This window comes from Entelurus aequoreus, linkage group LG21, assembly GCF_033978785.1.
Source record: "Entelurus aequoreus isolate RoL-2023_Sb linkage group LG21, RoL_Eaeq_v1.1, whole genome shotgun sequence".
Taxonomy (NCBI): Eukaryota; Metazoa; Chordata; class Actinopteri; order Syngnathiformes; family Syngnathidae; genus Entelurus; species Entelurus aequoreus.
In genome coordinates, this window is record NC_084751.1 from 27,909,930 (window position 1) to 27,925,536 (window position 15,607).

At 41.1% G+C, this 15,607-nt stretch overlaps 1 protein-coding gene across 1 annotated transcript in view; it reads right to left on the minus strand.

Annotated features, from left to right (window-relative positions):
- The window catches only part of sema4d (sema domain, immunoglobulin domain (Ig), transmembrane domain (TM) and short cytoplasmic domain, (semaphorin) 4D), a 94,636-nt gene that overhangs the window by 59,792 nt on the left and 19,237 nt on the right, over positions 1-15,607 (minus strand). The window contains 1 exon segment of the mRNA XM_062031338.1: positions 2,226-2,325. Within this exon segment, the coding sequence (XP_061887322.1) occupies positions 2,226-2,263 (38 nt within the window). The 5' untranslated portion in view covers positions 2,264-2,325.

Below are 15,607 nucleotides of genomic sequence, written 5' to 3' on the forward strand. Positions count from 1 at the left end.
TCCCTATGTCTAGCATTAAAAGATTACAGTTGGTACAAAATGCGGCTGCAAGGCTTTTGACAAAAACAAGAAAGTTTGATCATATTACGCCTATACTGGCTCACTTGCACTGGCTTCCTGTGCACTTAAGATGCGACTTTAAGGTTTTACTACTTACGTATAAAATATTACACGGTTTAGCTCCAGCCTATCTCGCCGATTGTATTGTACCATATGTCCCGACAAGAAATCTGCGTTCAAAGAACTCAGGCTTATTAGTGATTCCCAGAGCCAAAAAAAAGTCTGCGGGCTATAGAGCGTTTTCTATTCGGGCTCCAGTACTCTGGAATGCCCTCCCGGTAACAGTTAGAGATGCTACCTCAGTAGAAGCATTTAAGTCCCATCTTAAAACTCATTTGTATAATCTAGCCTTTAAATAGACCCCCCCTTTTTTAGACCAGTTGATCTGCCGTTTCTTTTCTTCTCTCCTCTTCTCCCCTGTCCCTTGCGAGGGGGAGTTGCATAGGTCCGGTGGCCATGGATGAAGTGCTGGCTGTCCAGAGCCGGGACCCCGGGTGGACCACTAGCCTGTGCATCGGTTGGGGACATCTCTGCGCTGCTGACCCGTCTCCGCTCGGGATGGTTTCCTGTTGGCCCCGCTGTGGACTGGACTCCCGCTGATGTGTTGGATCCACTGTGGACTGGACTTTCACAATGTTATGTCAGACCCACTCGACATCCGTTGCTTTCGGTCTCCCCTAGAGGGGGGGGGTTACCCACATATGCGGTCCTCTCCAAGGTTTCTCATAGTCATTCACCGACGTCCCACTGGGGTGAGTTTTTCCTTGCCCGTATGTGGGCTCTGTACCGAGGATGTCGTTGTGGCTTGTACAGCCCTTTGAGACACTTGTGATTTAGGGCTATATAAATAAACATTGATTGATTGATTGATTAGTGACATCATGCACAAAAGTGCACTCATAGCTTGTTTTAAAATGTCTCTGACAATCTTGCACTTTCTGTTTTGAAAAGACATGAATGTTTGTGCCACTGCTTAATAACTGTTTAATAAATACAGTTTTGGTCAATTGACTTAGTTGTGATTTCCCTCTCTGCATGAAAGTTTAAAATTAGCATATATTAATGCAGTATGAACAAGAATGTTTTAATGTAGACACATATAATCATCATACTGCTGTGATTATATGCATCAAGTGTTAATTCAAGGCTAAGGCAAAATATTGAGATATATATCGTGTATTGTGACATGGCCTGAAAATATCAAGATATTTAAAAAAGGCCATTATCGCCCAGCCCTAACGACACCTGACAATACTTAAGAGATACAGTGTATTTTTAATAATGGAGGTGATTTATTATTAGCTTAGGGGAGCGTCTCCACACTGTGTATGGAGACACATAATTAGCTGCTAGCCGCTTGTGAGCAGGGAGACTGAAAATAAATCGGCCCAGCCTTATTAAATTATTAGGTTCATTTTGCATTATAGGGAACCAAACAGTTGTTTGTGGTATGTAAAACCGTTAAAGATATTAAGAAGGTTGTGACAATATGCTTTCTGGATAATCGATTTTATATAAATCACATTAAAAACACATTTCAGTAGTGTTGGTCAGGCTGCCTCACATTTTCAGCCACATGAAAGGACCGACCTTATCCGGCCCTTGCAGTGTTTCGGACTGTGCCTTTCAGCTGACTGGCCTCTTATTCCGCTGATTATGAGCACTGATTATTTTGATTACTGCACCCGAATCCTCCAACCTAGCCATCCCCACACGGACAGTTGGAGACAAAGTTGACAAAAGAGACAAAGGAAGAGTGAAGAGAACTTGTCGAAATAAAAAAGATGAGGGAATTACAAAGGGACCAGAGAAGACGTAGTGGAACAAAGCCTCAAAGGCCTTCAGCTTGCTGTTTTGTCAGCGAAATAAAAGGCAAAATGGCCGCAGAGTAACGGGAGAAAATGCAAATGTATCTTGATGCAAATGTCATACATCTTCAGAAGGCAAAACAGACTTTAACCCTCCTAGCACCACAACAGACCTACTCTTCTATGCTATGACCCCCCTTCTACGAGTGCACTGAAACATTCAAAATAAACTCTTGCACAGTGGAGTGTTATCGCTTGAGACACAGCAGCAACCCAGCATCGCCGTCTCAAAAATGTCCACTAAATAAACAAGCCAGCACTTAACACGAACATGTGTGAGGGTGATATACTACTTACTTATCGGTCATGGTGTCGGCTAGCGTGTACTGGTTCATTAAAACTGCTTTTCACTTCCCCTCACACAGTCAAAAAAGGTTGAGGTTGTGGTCCAGACCGTCTGCAAGAAACAGAAATGATACAAGTTAGTTCAGAGCAAAAAAGGTTCTGCAAACTTATGTTCATGCTAATGTCCTAACTTAGTCCTCCTACTGTGGTTGGCAATATACACAAAATACCAAGTAGGCTACGGTGCAACTTTGCAGACATGCTTCAGTGGCTCACAATTGTTCTAACGAGGCCTACTCGCCGAGACATTCTGTGGGATACTGTTACCATAGCGACCGAGGCAGTTCCTCAACCCCATAAGCCAGCAAGCTAACATAAACAGAGTGCAGAGTAAATCCTTGACGTGGCGAGCAAACAGTACGATACCAATCAAAGAACACACAGTGTGGCCGAGAAGATATTGGTTAACTGATTCTAACTAGGAAAGAAACATATGACGAGAAAATTGAACTTTTGGAATCATTTATTATTTGGAAAGTCATCACCTTGTTTTGTTTTGCAGAATTGGTATAGTACATTTGTCTCGGTTATCATATGGCCAAACGTAGAGGGTAAATCGATTGCCGCGTATTTGAATGCGCAAACAAAGGACATGGGGCCAAAATTAAGTTACGAATGTCAATACTTTGATTTAAAAAAAAGGTGTTAATTGTTATTCAATTTAATCAAGAACTCATAGCAAAGTAAGAAGCAACCTCTCCCAGCATACCTCTTCGCCATCTTTGCTCACAAGAGTCTTTAATAAAAGTAAAAGTGATGGTAAATGTTTATTTATTAGGGGTGTCACAATCAGTGTTGGGACTAACGCGTTACAAAGTAACACGTTACTGTAACGCCGTTAGTTTCGGCGGTAACTAGTAATCTAATGCGTTATTTTTTATATTCAGTAACTCAGTTACCGTTACTACATGATGCGTTACTGCGTTATTTTACGTTATTTTTTATGTAGTATCGGCTAGAAACTGAAGATCTGAGTGTGTTTTGTGGCAGCGCTGCGGTGGAAAAGAAAGGGCGTACGTGCTTTCTGTGGGTGGGGGCGGGGGGGACTCCCATACCGTAGTTGAGGAGCGCAGGGGAGACGTTCCTTCGGGGCTAACAACCTTCACTTTACCCGGAAGTGGTCTTTACAGCTGAGGGTGAATGACGAGGCCGGCGGTTTGTTGCAACTTTGTGACTTCATTGGACGCAGCCATCCAGCAAGCTAGAGAGAGCACCTGCAAGCACTCACTGTCGCCGCTCCCTCACTTCTCTCGCCCACTCGCTCACTGACGTCCCTCACCCACATGCTATCTTAAAGGGCCACACACACATAAACGCTACTATCATAACAACTAACAAGACATCAAGGCGAAGCCAAGAGTCGATTTTTTTAACAAGGAGAAATTCTCAATACTTTTCTTTTGTCGAGCACAAAGAAAATAACATTTTAGTTAAATATAAGTTGTGTCTTGGATCAAATATCCTATCTACTTCAAGTTCAAGTTAAAGTGCCATTATGTTGCAGCTATTTAAAATAGTTTTGTCAATTTGTTCTGGCCTGAAATAAATTGGCCTTTGAAACATATCTTTGTCTTTGTGTGTTGTATGTAGACCACATTGTTTGTGTGTTGTATGTAGACCACATTGTTTGTGTGTTGTATGTAGACCACATTGCTTAGCAGAGTTCAGTGATGCAAATGCATGTCAAGTTGATCAACACATTGTATTATTCTCCAGTGCAATAACAGTACTGAAATGAAGGTCAAAGGGCATTAATGGGAGCTTTTAAAAAAGAAAAGAAAAAAAGAAGTAACTAAATAGTTACTTTTCAAAGTAACGCATTACTTTTTGGTGTAAGTAACTGAGTTACTTTTGAAATGAAGTGACTAGTAACTATAACTCATTACTGGTTTTCAGTAACTAACCCAACACTGGTCACAATACATCTCACAAGACGATACATGTAATAGAATTTATTAGAAAAAGACACGATTTTAACGCTGATTTTATGCAAGTGTGCCTTGTAGGGTAGTAAAGTTGATACAATTCCAAGAGCCCTAGACAGGCAGGGTTTTGTTTACATAAGGCCCATGTTTTTAAGAAAATACTTTGACAAGCAAATACTGTATATATTATTGGACACAAATAAAGTTTTTAATTTGGCTGGGTCACAAAACAATAATGCACACAAGGGCACACATCTTTTATGACTTTGCATGCATGACCTACACATGAGCTTTAAACTGTTAAACTTGTTTCCACAAATAAAAACGAAAAAGGAATTATGTAGATATAAATGAATGTCATTTTTTGGGAGCTTCGCTGGGTGTTTTGCATCTCTCATCGCAGATGTCAAGTGGATTAATGATTCGACTATATTGTCTTATATCTGGGCTGCAGTAGTGACGTCTTGCTCCTGGGGGAAGCAATCCAGTGTGTCCACAGTGCTTTTGGCAACTTGATGTCCAGGATTGACAGTTCAGCTGTTTCTGCTTGGACATACACACAGCACAATGGCTGTGGAACTCAAATTAAGGTAAGCAGCCGCATGACTCACTCGCCCTCAGCGGGCGAGTCTTACTTCTGGTGTGGGGAACTCTGAGGCTAGCTCTGTTTGGTAGCTCTCGGTTTATAGTGTGCACAAAGCACTTGATGTGTGGTTCCAATATGTGCATGACCAGATGGATATGCTTCTGGCTATTCGAAAAAACTTTAGTGTTAATATTATTACGTGTTTGAAACACGTAATAATAATATTTCTTATAGGAAAAATAGCTTCAGGTTTCGTACGATTTGGTTTTTGTTTGACTCTTTGGAACGGATTACTAATGAAAACTGAAATGTACCACAATCCCATAAACGGTTATTAAACAACTTCAGGACCCGCCGGAAACGTGTGAATATATTCATGGCTTCCTATGCAGAAATGGTTAATAAAAGGCATTTATGATCCTCTCAGCTTGTAACAATGGGTAGCAAAAAGGGATGTAAAGATAACCATAATATTGAACCATGGTAAAATTACAGACTGTTAACATAATCGTTTCAAATTTTAATTATACTAAAACCGTGATTGATTACCTGAAAAACCCACAGTGAAACTGCTAATTTTCTGGAGAAACAGCTAGCATGCTAATAGCTAGCTAGCGTAGATGCTAACATGAATACAAAACAACTATTTAGCCTAATTCATTAAAAAACACTCTACATCCTTTACAAATTAAAGCGGAAGAAGATAAACATATCCAAACACTCATAACAACAATATGGCTTTTAATAAGCCAAAACAATATTAGTTTTCTTCTGCCAAGAAAAGTATATTGTGTGTGTGTGTGTGTGTTGCTTGTTTAATACCAATGTGTGTGTAAGAAAGTTTTGAGCACATTTAACAATCATGTGATAATAAGGATAACCCTGATCATTTTGGTCACAATAACCGTGATATACTCAAAGTTGAAAATACCACGGTTGTTGGGGTCCAACGTTATAGAACTTTTTTTTACCCTTTTTTTTTCTTCCAAAATAATACAATAAAATGATCTCAATTTATGTGGTAAAAACAGTGGGGGTTTGCAGACTTACCAAGGCATAGTGGTTTAAGTTTGTGACTTCCTGTCCTGGTGACAGTGAACATTAGCATGACTCTGTCTTAAATTGTTTGAATCATTCTCTTTGATTGATTGATTGAAACTTTTATTAGTAGATTGCAAAGGAAGAGAATACATTATATGAAACAGTACAGTTTACACAGTACAGTACATATTCCGTACAATTGACCACTAAATAGTAACACCCGAATAAGTTTTTCAACTTCGTCGGGGTCCACGTTAATCAATTATGCGTTGTGTTTTGTACTTGCTTGAGTTTTGAGACTACATAATCCTGTCTCGTCGCAATTGTACGGATGCATTTTTCGAAAGGGCCAGGCGTCAAAGGATCCGCTTCAAAAACGACAACAAAAAGGTCGTTTTTTTAACTGATGTAGACAGGCGAAAGAAAAAAACTGCCAAGCAAACCCGAACATGGACGTCATCTTGAAAGTAAACAAACATTTGTCGCATTTGCTTTACGTCACTGCCGGCAAACAGCGAGTGTTGATGACGAAAACGGTGATGTTTGGTGGATCCCCCACATGTGGCGTGGCGTGACGTAAATGGTGGATTGTGCTCCCAGGTCACAGAATGGGGTAGGCACTGACGACCAGTAGGTCAATATAGTATTGATGGTCGATAATTTGGTGAAAAACAAAGTGGTTGACTCTGGTGGGAAAAAAACAGGCGAAAATTTGGGATCCTTGGCACGACCACGTTTTATAGAACATCGCTTTATATCGGACCGTGTTCCATTAAACTTTACCTGGATGAAATGTTCATATTGTTACATTCCTGGTAGCAAAGTAAAATGATGCTTTTATAAAGCACACACTTATTATCAATGCATTTTATTGATACTAGTTTTTGTAGAAATCAGCATAATTCAGTTTAATGGCAAATTTTTAACTGACAATGGTAAATGGGTTGTACTTATATAGCGCTTTTCTACCTTTTTAAGGAACTCAAAGCGCTTTGACACTATTTCCACATTCACCCATTCACACACACACACATTCACACAATGATGGCGGGAGCTGCCATGCACGGCGCTAACCAGGCCCATCAGGAGCAAGGGTGAAGTGTCTTGCTCAAGGACACAACGGACGTGACTAGGATGGTAGAAGGTGGGGATTGAACCAGTAACCCTCAGATTAATTAATTCACACTTTGTTCTACGAAACCATTGACTTGTCAATCTTAGCCTCAAAACCTTGTTCAAGGTTGTCTGCAATTGGTTTACGAAAACAAAATAACACAATAAAATGTCATTAGTTGTTGTCGGAACAATGTTTAAAGTGAACAATGGCGGAGGTGTGGATTAAAAGACAGAAATCATGTTGTCATTGTTTGTTTAGTTACACACTAGTAACCTTACTAGCAGGAGAATTTCATTACGTTAAAGTCAAAATCAGATGACATTTTAATGAGACTCATCCTGTGTCCCGACAAGCTGATGCCTGAAATCTGGCATTAGCTCTTTATCTTATCCTATCTGCCTTTGGGAGATTACAATAGCCACATCAGATTCCTAGATTATACATTATTATGTTTGTACGCACTGGAATAACACAGATTGTGACCTGCCAAAGTGGGATTTAGGTCCACTGTAAATCTGATTAATGTTAGATACCAATTTTTACTCCCTCCTGCTGACACAGTCAAGCTCTGGATGCAAGAAAAGAGCTTTTGAGTCATGTTTTACAACACTCCTTTAAAATGGACATTAATCATAATCATACATAATCCAAAAAGGATTACCACAACCAAAAAAAGAGGGTGGGATTGGGCCCCACCCAATGCCTTCATCTTTTACACCATAAAACCTCACCTATTCAAAAACCATATCATGCAGATATTTTGTAATGTTCCAGTGCATTTGACCCCCAGTCCATGTCATTTATTTCGCATCGAAGCAGCAGCCTGTTAACCTGTCATCCATGTCTTTAACACACCGACTTTTAATAACCGTAACCATGACGAGTTTAGTTCCACTTCCTTTGGTCTCACAATTGATGTCTTCAACACTTTGTGATAGTGGTTAGTACCTCGACTGAAACTGATGTGGAGCACATTTTCCTTTGTTGATCAAAAGGTCAAGACCAGCATGTTGCGGCCATTCTACAGAAACAATCTTGCCTAAGCATTCAAAGCAATGCATTGCGGTCAGAGAGCACAGCCGTATACTGTATTAAAAAGTGGTCACATGAACTGACATAAAGGCAGTTCAAGCCATTAAATCCTGACAGACAGACCCTCATTTTGAGCAAAGCATCATCACTGATAGCACTCTGTGTCATTTTCAGGTGTCCAGCTATGGAAAGACAACGTTTGAAAAAATACTTCAAAGGACGAACACAACGAGGGTGTAACCAGCAGAGGCGCTGTTGAATAAGGCAGCTATAAGAGTTTGTGCTACATCCATGCAGACCTTCACTATTACACAACACCTCCAGGCATAAGCAATACAACACAGCCATAGAAACAGGAGTTAAGAATTGTTGTTGGGCAGAGTACTCTTAAGGTTGGTTTATGCTTCTGCATATTTTACTCTGGCTCGCTCTTCGCCTTCCGTTGTCGCATGACGAATTTAACCTTATGTTGTGGCAACATGGTCCATATGGACCATGTGATTGGTCGCCTTTCATCATTTCCAGTGTTTATACGACTCATACACAAATGCATTGTCCAATTTCGATCAACATTGGCAAAAAAGAGAAACATCAATTTGTTCAAGTTCCAATAACAATGTCTATATCTTTTGAATTGCCATTGTTTATAACTACAAATGCATCTAACAAGCTAAGTAGTTGCTCACTGAGTTCACTCACCAGTAGGCCATGTAATCAATTGCTATGTCCGTGTATGTTTGTTTTCTTTGTATTTCGCATTGAAACAAGGTTCACTCTGTGCATCACTCTCAGCACCTAAGCACATTTACTCAATAGCAGAATGTAAATGAACGGAGTAAATCAACAATCTTTGACTCGGTGGGAGGACGTTGGACCGCTTACTTGCAGACATAGGATGCACAGACAGAGAACCACGCAAGTCACTACTCACTAGTGAGGAGCAGGGAGGAAAACATATCAGTGCAAAGCCAAATGTCCGGTGTGGTTTGATTGATTGATTGATTGATTGAGACTTTTATTAGTAGGTTGCACAGTGAAGTACATATTCCGTACAATTGACCACTAAATGGTAACACCCGAATAAGTTTTTCAACTTGTTTAAGTCGGGGTCCACTTAAATTGATTCATGATACAGATATATACTATCATACATACTATCATCATAATACAGTCATCACACAAGATAATCACATTGAATTATTTACATTATTTACAATCAGGAGTGTGGAGGGGGGGGGTGGGGGGGTAGTGGACATAGAGAGAGAGAGAGAGAGAGAGAGAGAGATCAGAAGGCATAAGAAAAAGAATCTGCATTTGATTGTTTACATTTGATTATTAGCAATCCGGGGAGGGTGTTAGTTTAGGGTTGTAGCTGCCTGGAGGTGAACTTTTATAGCGGTTTTGAAGGAGGATAGAGATGCCCTTTCTTTTATACCTGTTGGGAGCGCATTCCACATTGATGTGGCATAGAAAGAGAATGAGTTAAGACCTTTGTTAGTTCGGAATCTGGGTTTAACGTGGTTAGTGGAGCACCCCCTGGTGTTGTGGTTATGGCGGTCATTTACGTTAAGGAAGTAGTTTGACATGTACTCAGGGAGGTGTAGCGGATTTTATAGACTAGGCTCAGTGCAAGTTGTTTAACTCTGTCCTCCACCTTGAGCCAGCCCACTTTAGAGAAGTGGGTAGGAGTGAGGTGGGATCTGGGGTGGAGGTCTAGAAGTAACCTGACTAGCTTGTTCTGAGATGTTTGGAGTTTAGATTTGAGGGTACATTTCAGCTTCAACCGAGTGAAAAGGATGAGCCCATGGATCTCCAATGTGTTGGAAAGTGATAGCAAAAGACAAACTAACGTATTTTCTGGAATATAAGCCGTACCGGACTATAAAACGCAGATATATACTGGTACTTTGTGAAATGATACATTTACATAGAAAGTTTTTGTAAATGTTTTTTTACATACCTTAATTGTTCCCAAACAGTGCCTGTAACACGGAAGTAAAACGGCTGATCAAACAAAACAGAAAAATCATTGATGTCTCTAGTCATCGTTTGTGATGAATATGATTTTCCCTTTTTTTGATAAGGTTCAACATAGGGCTGGGCGATACATCGATATACGCGATATATCGCGGGTTTGTCTCTGTGCGATATAGAAAATGACTATATCGTGATATTCGAGTATGCGTTCTCAAGCAGTTGCTTTGAGCTGCTGGCATTACACTATAGGCTCTCCTCACTCTTTCCTGTCTCTCCTTCTCACAGACAGCAAGCGCAGCTTCTACACACGTCACATACTGTCACGGCATACGTCACATATGTATACGCCCTCGCGCAGCAAAGAGGTAGCAGCATGGCTAACGTTAGCTGTGATGCTAGCGGTAATACGAGAGAAAGAAGGTGCGAATCTGGTAACAAATGAAGGAATAATTAATTACCCCAAAAAACAGCAGGGGTCCATCGTCTGGCGGTGGTTTGGCTTCAAGTGGGAATATGTCGAACAGACAACCGTAATTTGTCAAGTGTGGGGCGAAAGCGTTGCTATAAAAAGTAGCATTACTGCTAATATGTAGCATCATTTCAAAAGTCACCTGCTAGAGAATGAACAGTGCTTACTCCGCATGTCAACATCTCCGTTCGGTGCCACACGCCCACACCATCAAAATGCCGAGGCAAACATTTCCAGATCAACACAGTATGAAAAATTTTTTGATTTTTTTAGTTGTGATTTCCTTCTCTGCATGAAAGTTTTAAAGTAGCATATATTAATGCAGTATAAAGAAGAATGTTTTAATGTAGACACATAGAATCATCATACTGCTGTGATTATATGCATCAAGTGTTCATTCAAGGCTAAGGCAAAATATCGAGATATATATCGTGTATCGCGATATGGCCCTAAAATATCGCGATATTAAAAAAAGGCCATAACGCCCAGCCCTAGTTCAACAAGTTTATCATGATTCTTGTCCTTGTATTATGAGTTTGAACAGTTTCTAAAAGTGGATAATTTAAGTACATTGTTTGATTTCTTTGCTTAATCCATTCTATAGTGAAGTCGTTAGCGTAGAGAAATCCAAAATTAGCCGCACCTTTGTATAAACCACAGGGTTCAAAGCTTGGGAAAAAAGTAGCGGCTTATGGTCCGGAAAAAAAGGTACCTGACCCAGTTTTTTCCACTGGGGAAAACTGATGTTCAATATTTATTGAAGTAAAATTTTTACTAACAGAGCTTGAAAGTCAATTTTTGTTTTGTTTGTGTAGGTATTCAGGATAATTACAAGTTATTGACTTTCCAATTACAACTAATAATCAGAAACCAAAGTTTATTACAGTTGAAATTAATACTTACATTATTATTGTTATTTAAGTGTGTTATTTTATCTCAAAATAATGATAGCAATATTATTGCTTATTGGCAATAAATTGTGGAACAATATATCGTCCAGCAAAATGTATTATCGGCCGAGGCCGACTCCCCAGAAAACAATGCCCCTCGTGTTTTGCCGGTGGATTGTACTATATGCATTCAACCCCAACGCAGAACTGTGAACCTTGCTGGAAGGGACGGCACAATGACTACACAGACGAACCAGGCAAACTTTAGATACGGGCTGCGTCCGGTCGCCTCTGATACGATCGTCTCGACTTGCCATATGAACAAAATAGCGATATGGGAAAAGGTGTTTTTTACAGGCAGTGTGACTGCCAGGGTGTATCCCCATGCAATGAGTCTGCAAAAACGAGCTTCAGACACTGCCAAGACCCTGAACAGGTTAACCAGTACAGGTAATGAATCAATGGATGGATGCGCCAGATAATACATGGAAAAAAAACATCAATTTAAGACTCAAAGTCCCACTCATTTCAAGAAACTGACATCAAGCAGAACACTAAATTATTTACCTCACAGAGGAGGTAAAAATAGCATGCATCTTGCAAGAGTCTGCACAGCATACACAGAGACATGTGATTTCTGTGGCAATAAGGCAGTGGTGGAGGAGGCGCTGACATTTGGAGATACCAGCAGTAAACATACACTCAATAGGGGGTTCACACAGGCTGAATCTTACCAGGACGAAAGCAGTGACAATCCTGCAGGTAGAGTGCGCTATGTTTTTTGCAAATTTGCACAGCAGATGATCCTCCATGAAAAAGGAAGAATCTGATCATCCAATACATCTAGAATGTCACCACCTGCCTCTTCGTTCAGCGGTCATGATTCTTCTGTCATGATTTTTCTGTCATGATTTTTCTGTCATGCGCCTTCCGTCAGCTCTCCATCACCGTGTACAGCGTTGCAAAAAGGGCGGAGGCGGAAGGTGACACTCATCCGTTTCGCCGTAGAGAAGAGTGCAGGAGGAGTCGCGCCTCTGGAAAACCTCAATGCACACAATCGCTCGAGGAATGGGTAGGAGGGAGGGCGAATTTGGGTGGTGATTAAGCAAGGGGGGAGGGGGCCTCACGGATAGGGGTGGTGTGCATGTGCGTCTGTGGGAGTGTGTCTATTGTGACGGGCCATTGCTTTCTTCTCTACTTGGTGGGGTCCAGCCGCTGCACTCTATGGATCTGCATTTATCTAGAAAAGCCAGCACACGGATGTGCAAGTTAACTGTCAGAACCGTTTGATCCCTCAGGCAACGAGGGGCGACCTCTTGTTGTATGCAAACACTAACAAAAGAAAAAGATTACAATCTGCAGCCTGCAATTGTCTTTTCTGCCACCTGTAAAGTCCATGTTGCCGTGCATGCAGATGGAAGTTAGACAAAGATAGGAGAAGGAACGCAACAACTCCCAACAGAATGTACTCTATGCAGGCTGCCTTCCTAGTCCCATTCCTTTCCAGCTCCGTGCCCTCAGCAACACAAAACGCTGGGAACCTTTTCAAAAATGCCAAGTTAGCTGTCAACAGCGTCGCAGCAATGCATCAGTAGCTCTTTCGGCGCTCAGTCATGTCGTCAGCGAGGCTTGGGAGCCTCGAGATGGCCTCTTCTAGCACTAACAAAACCAAGGGGCCCCCGTGCCGTCTCTGAACCAAAACAACCACTCGGGTATGTTGACAGAGACTCCTGACTGTTCTGAACTCCTGCTTCAATGCCTCTAATGTTCTATTGAGATAAGAATTTTTTTTCAAAACACATTCACATAAAACTGCAAAAATAAAAAATAAATTAAAAAAAGTGTATTTCCCATCTTATTTTAAGACGTGGGTGTTCAAAGTCCAACCCGTGTACCCACTTGTAGCCCACAATTTTATTTTTATTGGCCAGCCGCCTATTAAAACAAATAACATCCATCCATCCATCCATCCATAACATGGCCAGAAAAATGTCAAAAAAAACAATTAAGGAGAAAAAGTTGAAAGCAACACTAATACTATTAACACTAAGCTGAGACCTATGCAATTGTGTCTTAATATTTAACGGCTAGGCCAGGGGTCGGCAACCCGTGGCTCCGGAGCCGCATGCGGCTCATTGACCACTCTGATGCGGCTCAGCTGCATACTTACCGACCCCCCCGATTTTCCCAGGAGATTTATGGATCTCAGTGCCTCTCCTAGATAACTCCCAGGGAAAATATAATCCTATTTTCACTCTAATTACTAAATTAAGGGAGTGCCCTGATTGCACTGTAGTAATTGTTCTCTATAGCATTTACAAACAGTGTGCCAGCCCGGCCACATGTTGAATGTAGCTTTTACTTGCACACATAGGAGACAGCAAAGCATAGTTAGTCATCAGCCACACAGCTTACACTGACGGTAGCCGTATCAAACAACTTTAACACTGTTACGTTACAAATATGCGCCACACTGTGAACCCACACCAAAAAAGAATGAAAAACACATTTCTGGAGAACATCCCACCGTAACACAACATAAACACAACACAACCAATACCCAGAATCCCATGCAGCCCTAACTCTTCCGGTCTAGATTATACACCCCCGCTACCACCAAATCCCCCCACACATCAACCCCCCCCCCCCCCCCCCCCTCTCCGTGCGTTGGTTGAGCGGAAGAGTTAGGGCTGCATGGGATTCTGGGTAATGGTTGTGTTGTGTTTATGTTGTGTTACAGTGCAGATGTTTTCCAGAAATGTGTTTGTCATTCTTTTTTGGTGTGGGTTCAAAGTGTGGCGCATATTTGTAACATAACAGTGTTAAAGTTGTTTTATACGGCTATACCGTCAGTGTAAGCTGTGTGGCTGCTGACCTAGTATGCCTTGCTGTCACTTACGTGAGCAAGCTGAAACTGCATTCTACATGTGGTCGAACAGGTACACTGTTTGGGCAGGCTGTAGAGGGCGCCAAAAGCAGTGCCATCACGCCCTGATATTCGGGAGTCTCCCGGAAAAAATGAGAGGATTGGCAAGTATGACGCGATCAAGCGCCATTCATTCAAAACTCGCGGGCCGCACTAACATCAAATTTCCACATTAAAGTGCGTGCCGGTGCGTGTGTCTGAGACCCCTGGTTAACATAGCACAAAGCATTTAAGCTTTGTATGCGGTGTTTTTCATTTTAAATTTTAAAAAATTTTTTGTGGCTCCCATTATTTTCTTTAATTTGTGAAACTTGCCAAAATGGCTCATTGAGTGGTAAAGGTTGCCGACCCCTGGGCTAGGCATATCCTGACCTACACTGGATGAATTTTGCAAGTTTAATAAAAAAATGTGAAATAAACTTTTACATTATTTTAAGTCAATTACATGACTACGGTACAATGTTTTTGACATAATTGCACGGATGTTTTGTTTTCACTAATTATTCCAGCATTTATGCTACAGACAACATGAACTTATGTCTGACGACCCTGCTGCATGGTGGTGGTCCGGTGGAACCAACTTATCCTTTGCTGTCATATCTCGCTTTCTCCTATTTATGCGTTCAAGCTTCTTCCACACCCAGCGAACGTGTATTTTCCACAGCAGGAGACACTATCTGTCCAGAACGCTCACGCATCCTGCCTGGGAAGGCGGATATGGTCATTTTCCTAAACAAGAACTGTCTCTGATTTTATACTGTACCTGCTGCTAATCTGGACTGGGTTTTGCAAGTTGTTTCTTATTGTTTATTTGCTTTTCTGCACCAGGTTAGCCATCAGTGGGAGCACGGTATCATTTTTAAGTACCTGCAGCATCATACACTTGTGTGTGTAAATGTGTTTTCATGAGGTTTCCTGCAGCATCATACACTTATGTGTAAATGTGTTTTCATGAGGTTTTCAAAAATAAAGCTCTCTTGAGGAAAGTGTACCCCTGGGAAAATGTATTCATAATTTATCATATTTATATTCAAGTTCATAGATTTTATATTTATATTCTAGTTGAAAACAGTCCTGTGAGGAATTTATAGTAAAGTTCATAAAAAAGTTAATATAATTCAAATTTGATGGAGAATGTCAGACTATTTCATTCAGAAAGACTGTAGGTTAGCTAGCTCATTTAAAATATCCTAAACTTTTTTTTGACCCTGCCTCTTAAAAGAATCGGGACCGAGAATCGCCAGGAATCCGAATCGAAACAAAGAATCGGAATCGGAATCGTTCGAATTCAAACGATACCCAACCCTAGCCCTCGCTGAGCAGAGAGGTAGCGGCATAGGTAACGTTAGCAGCGGCAGGTGATTAGCGGAG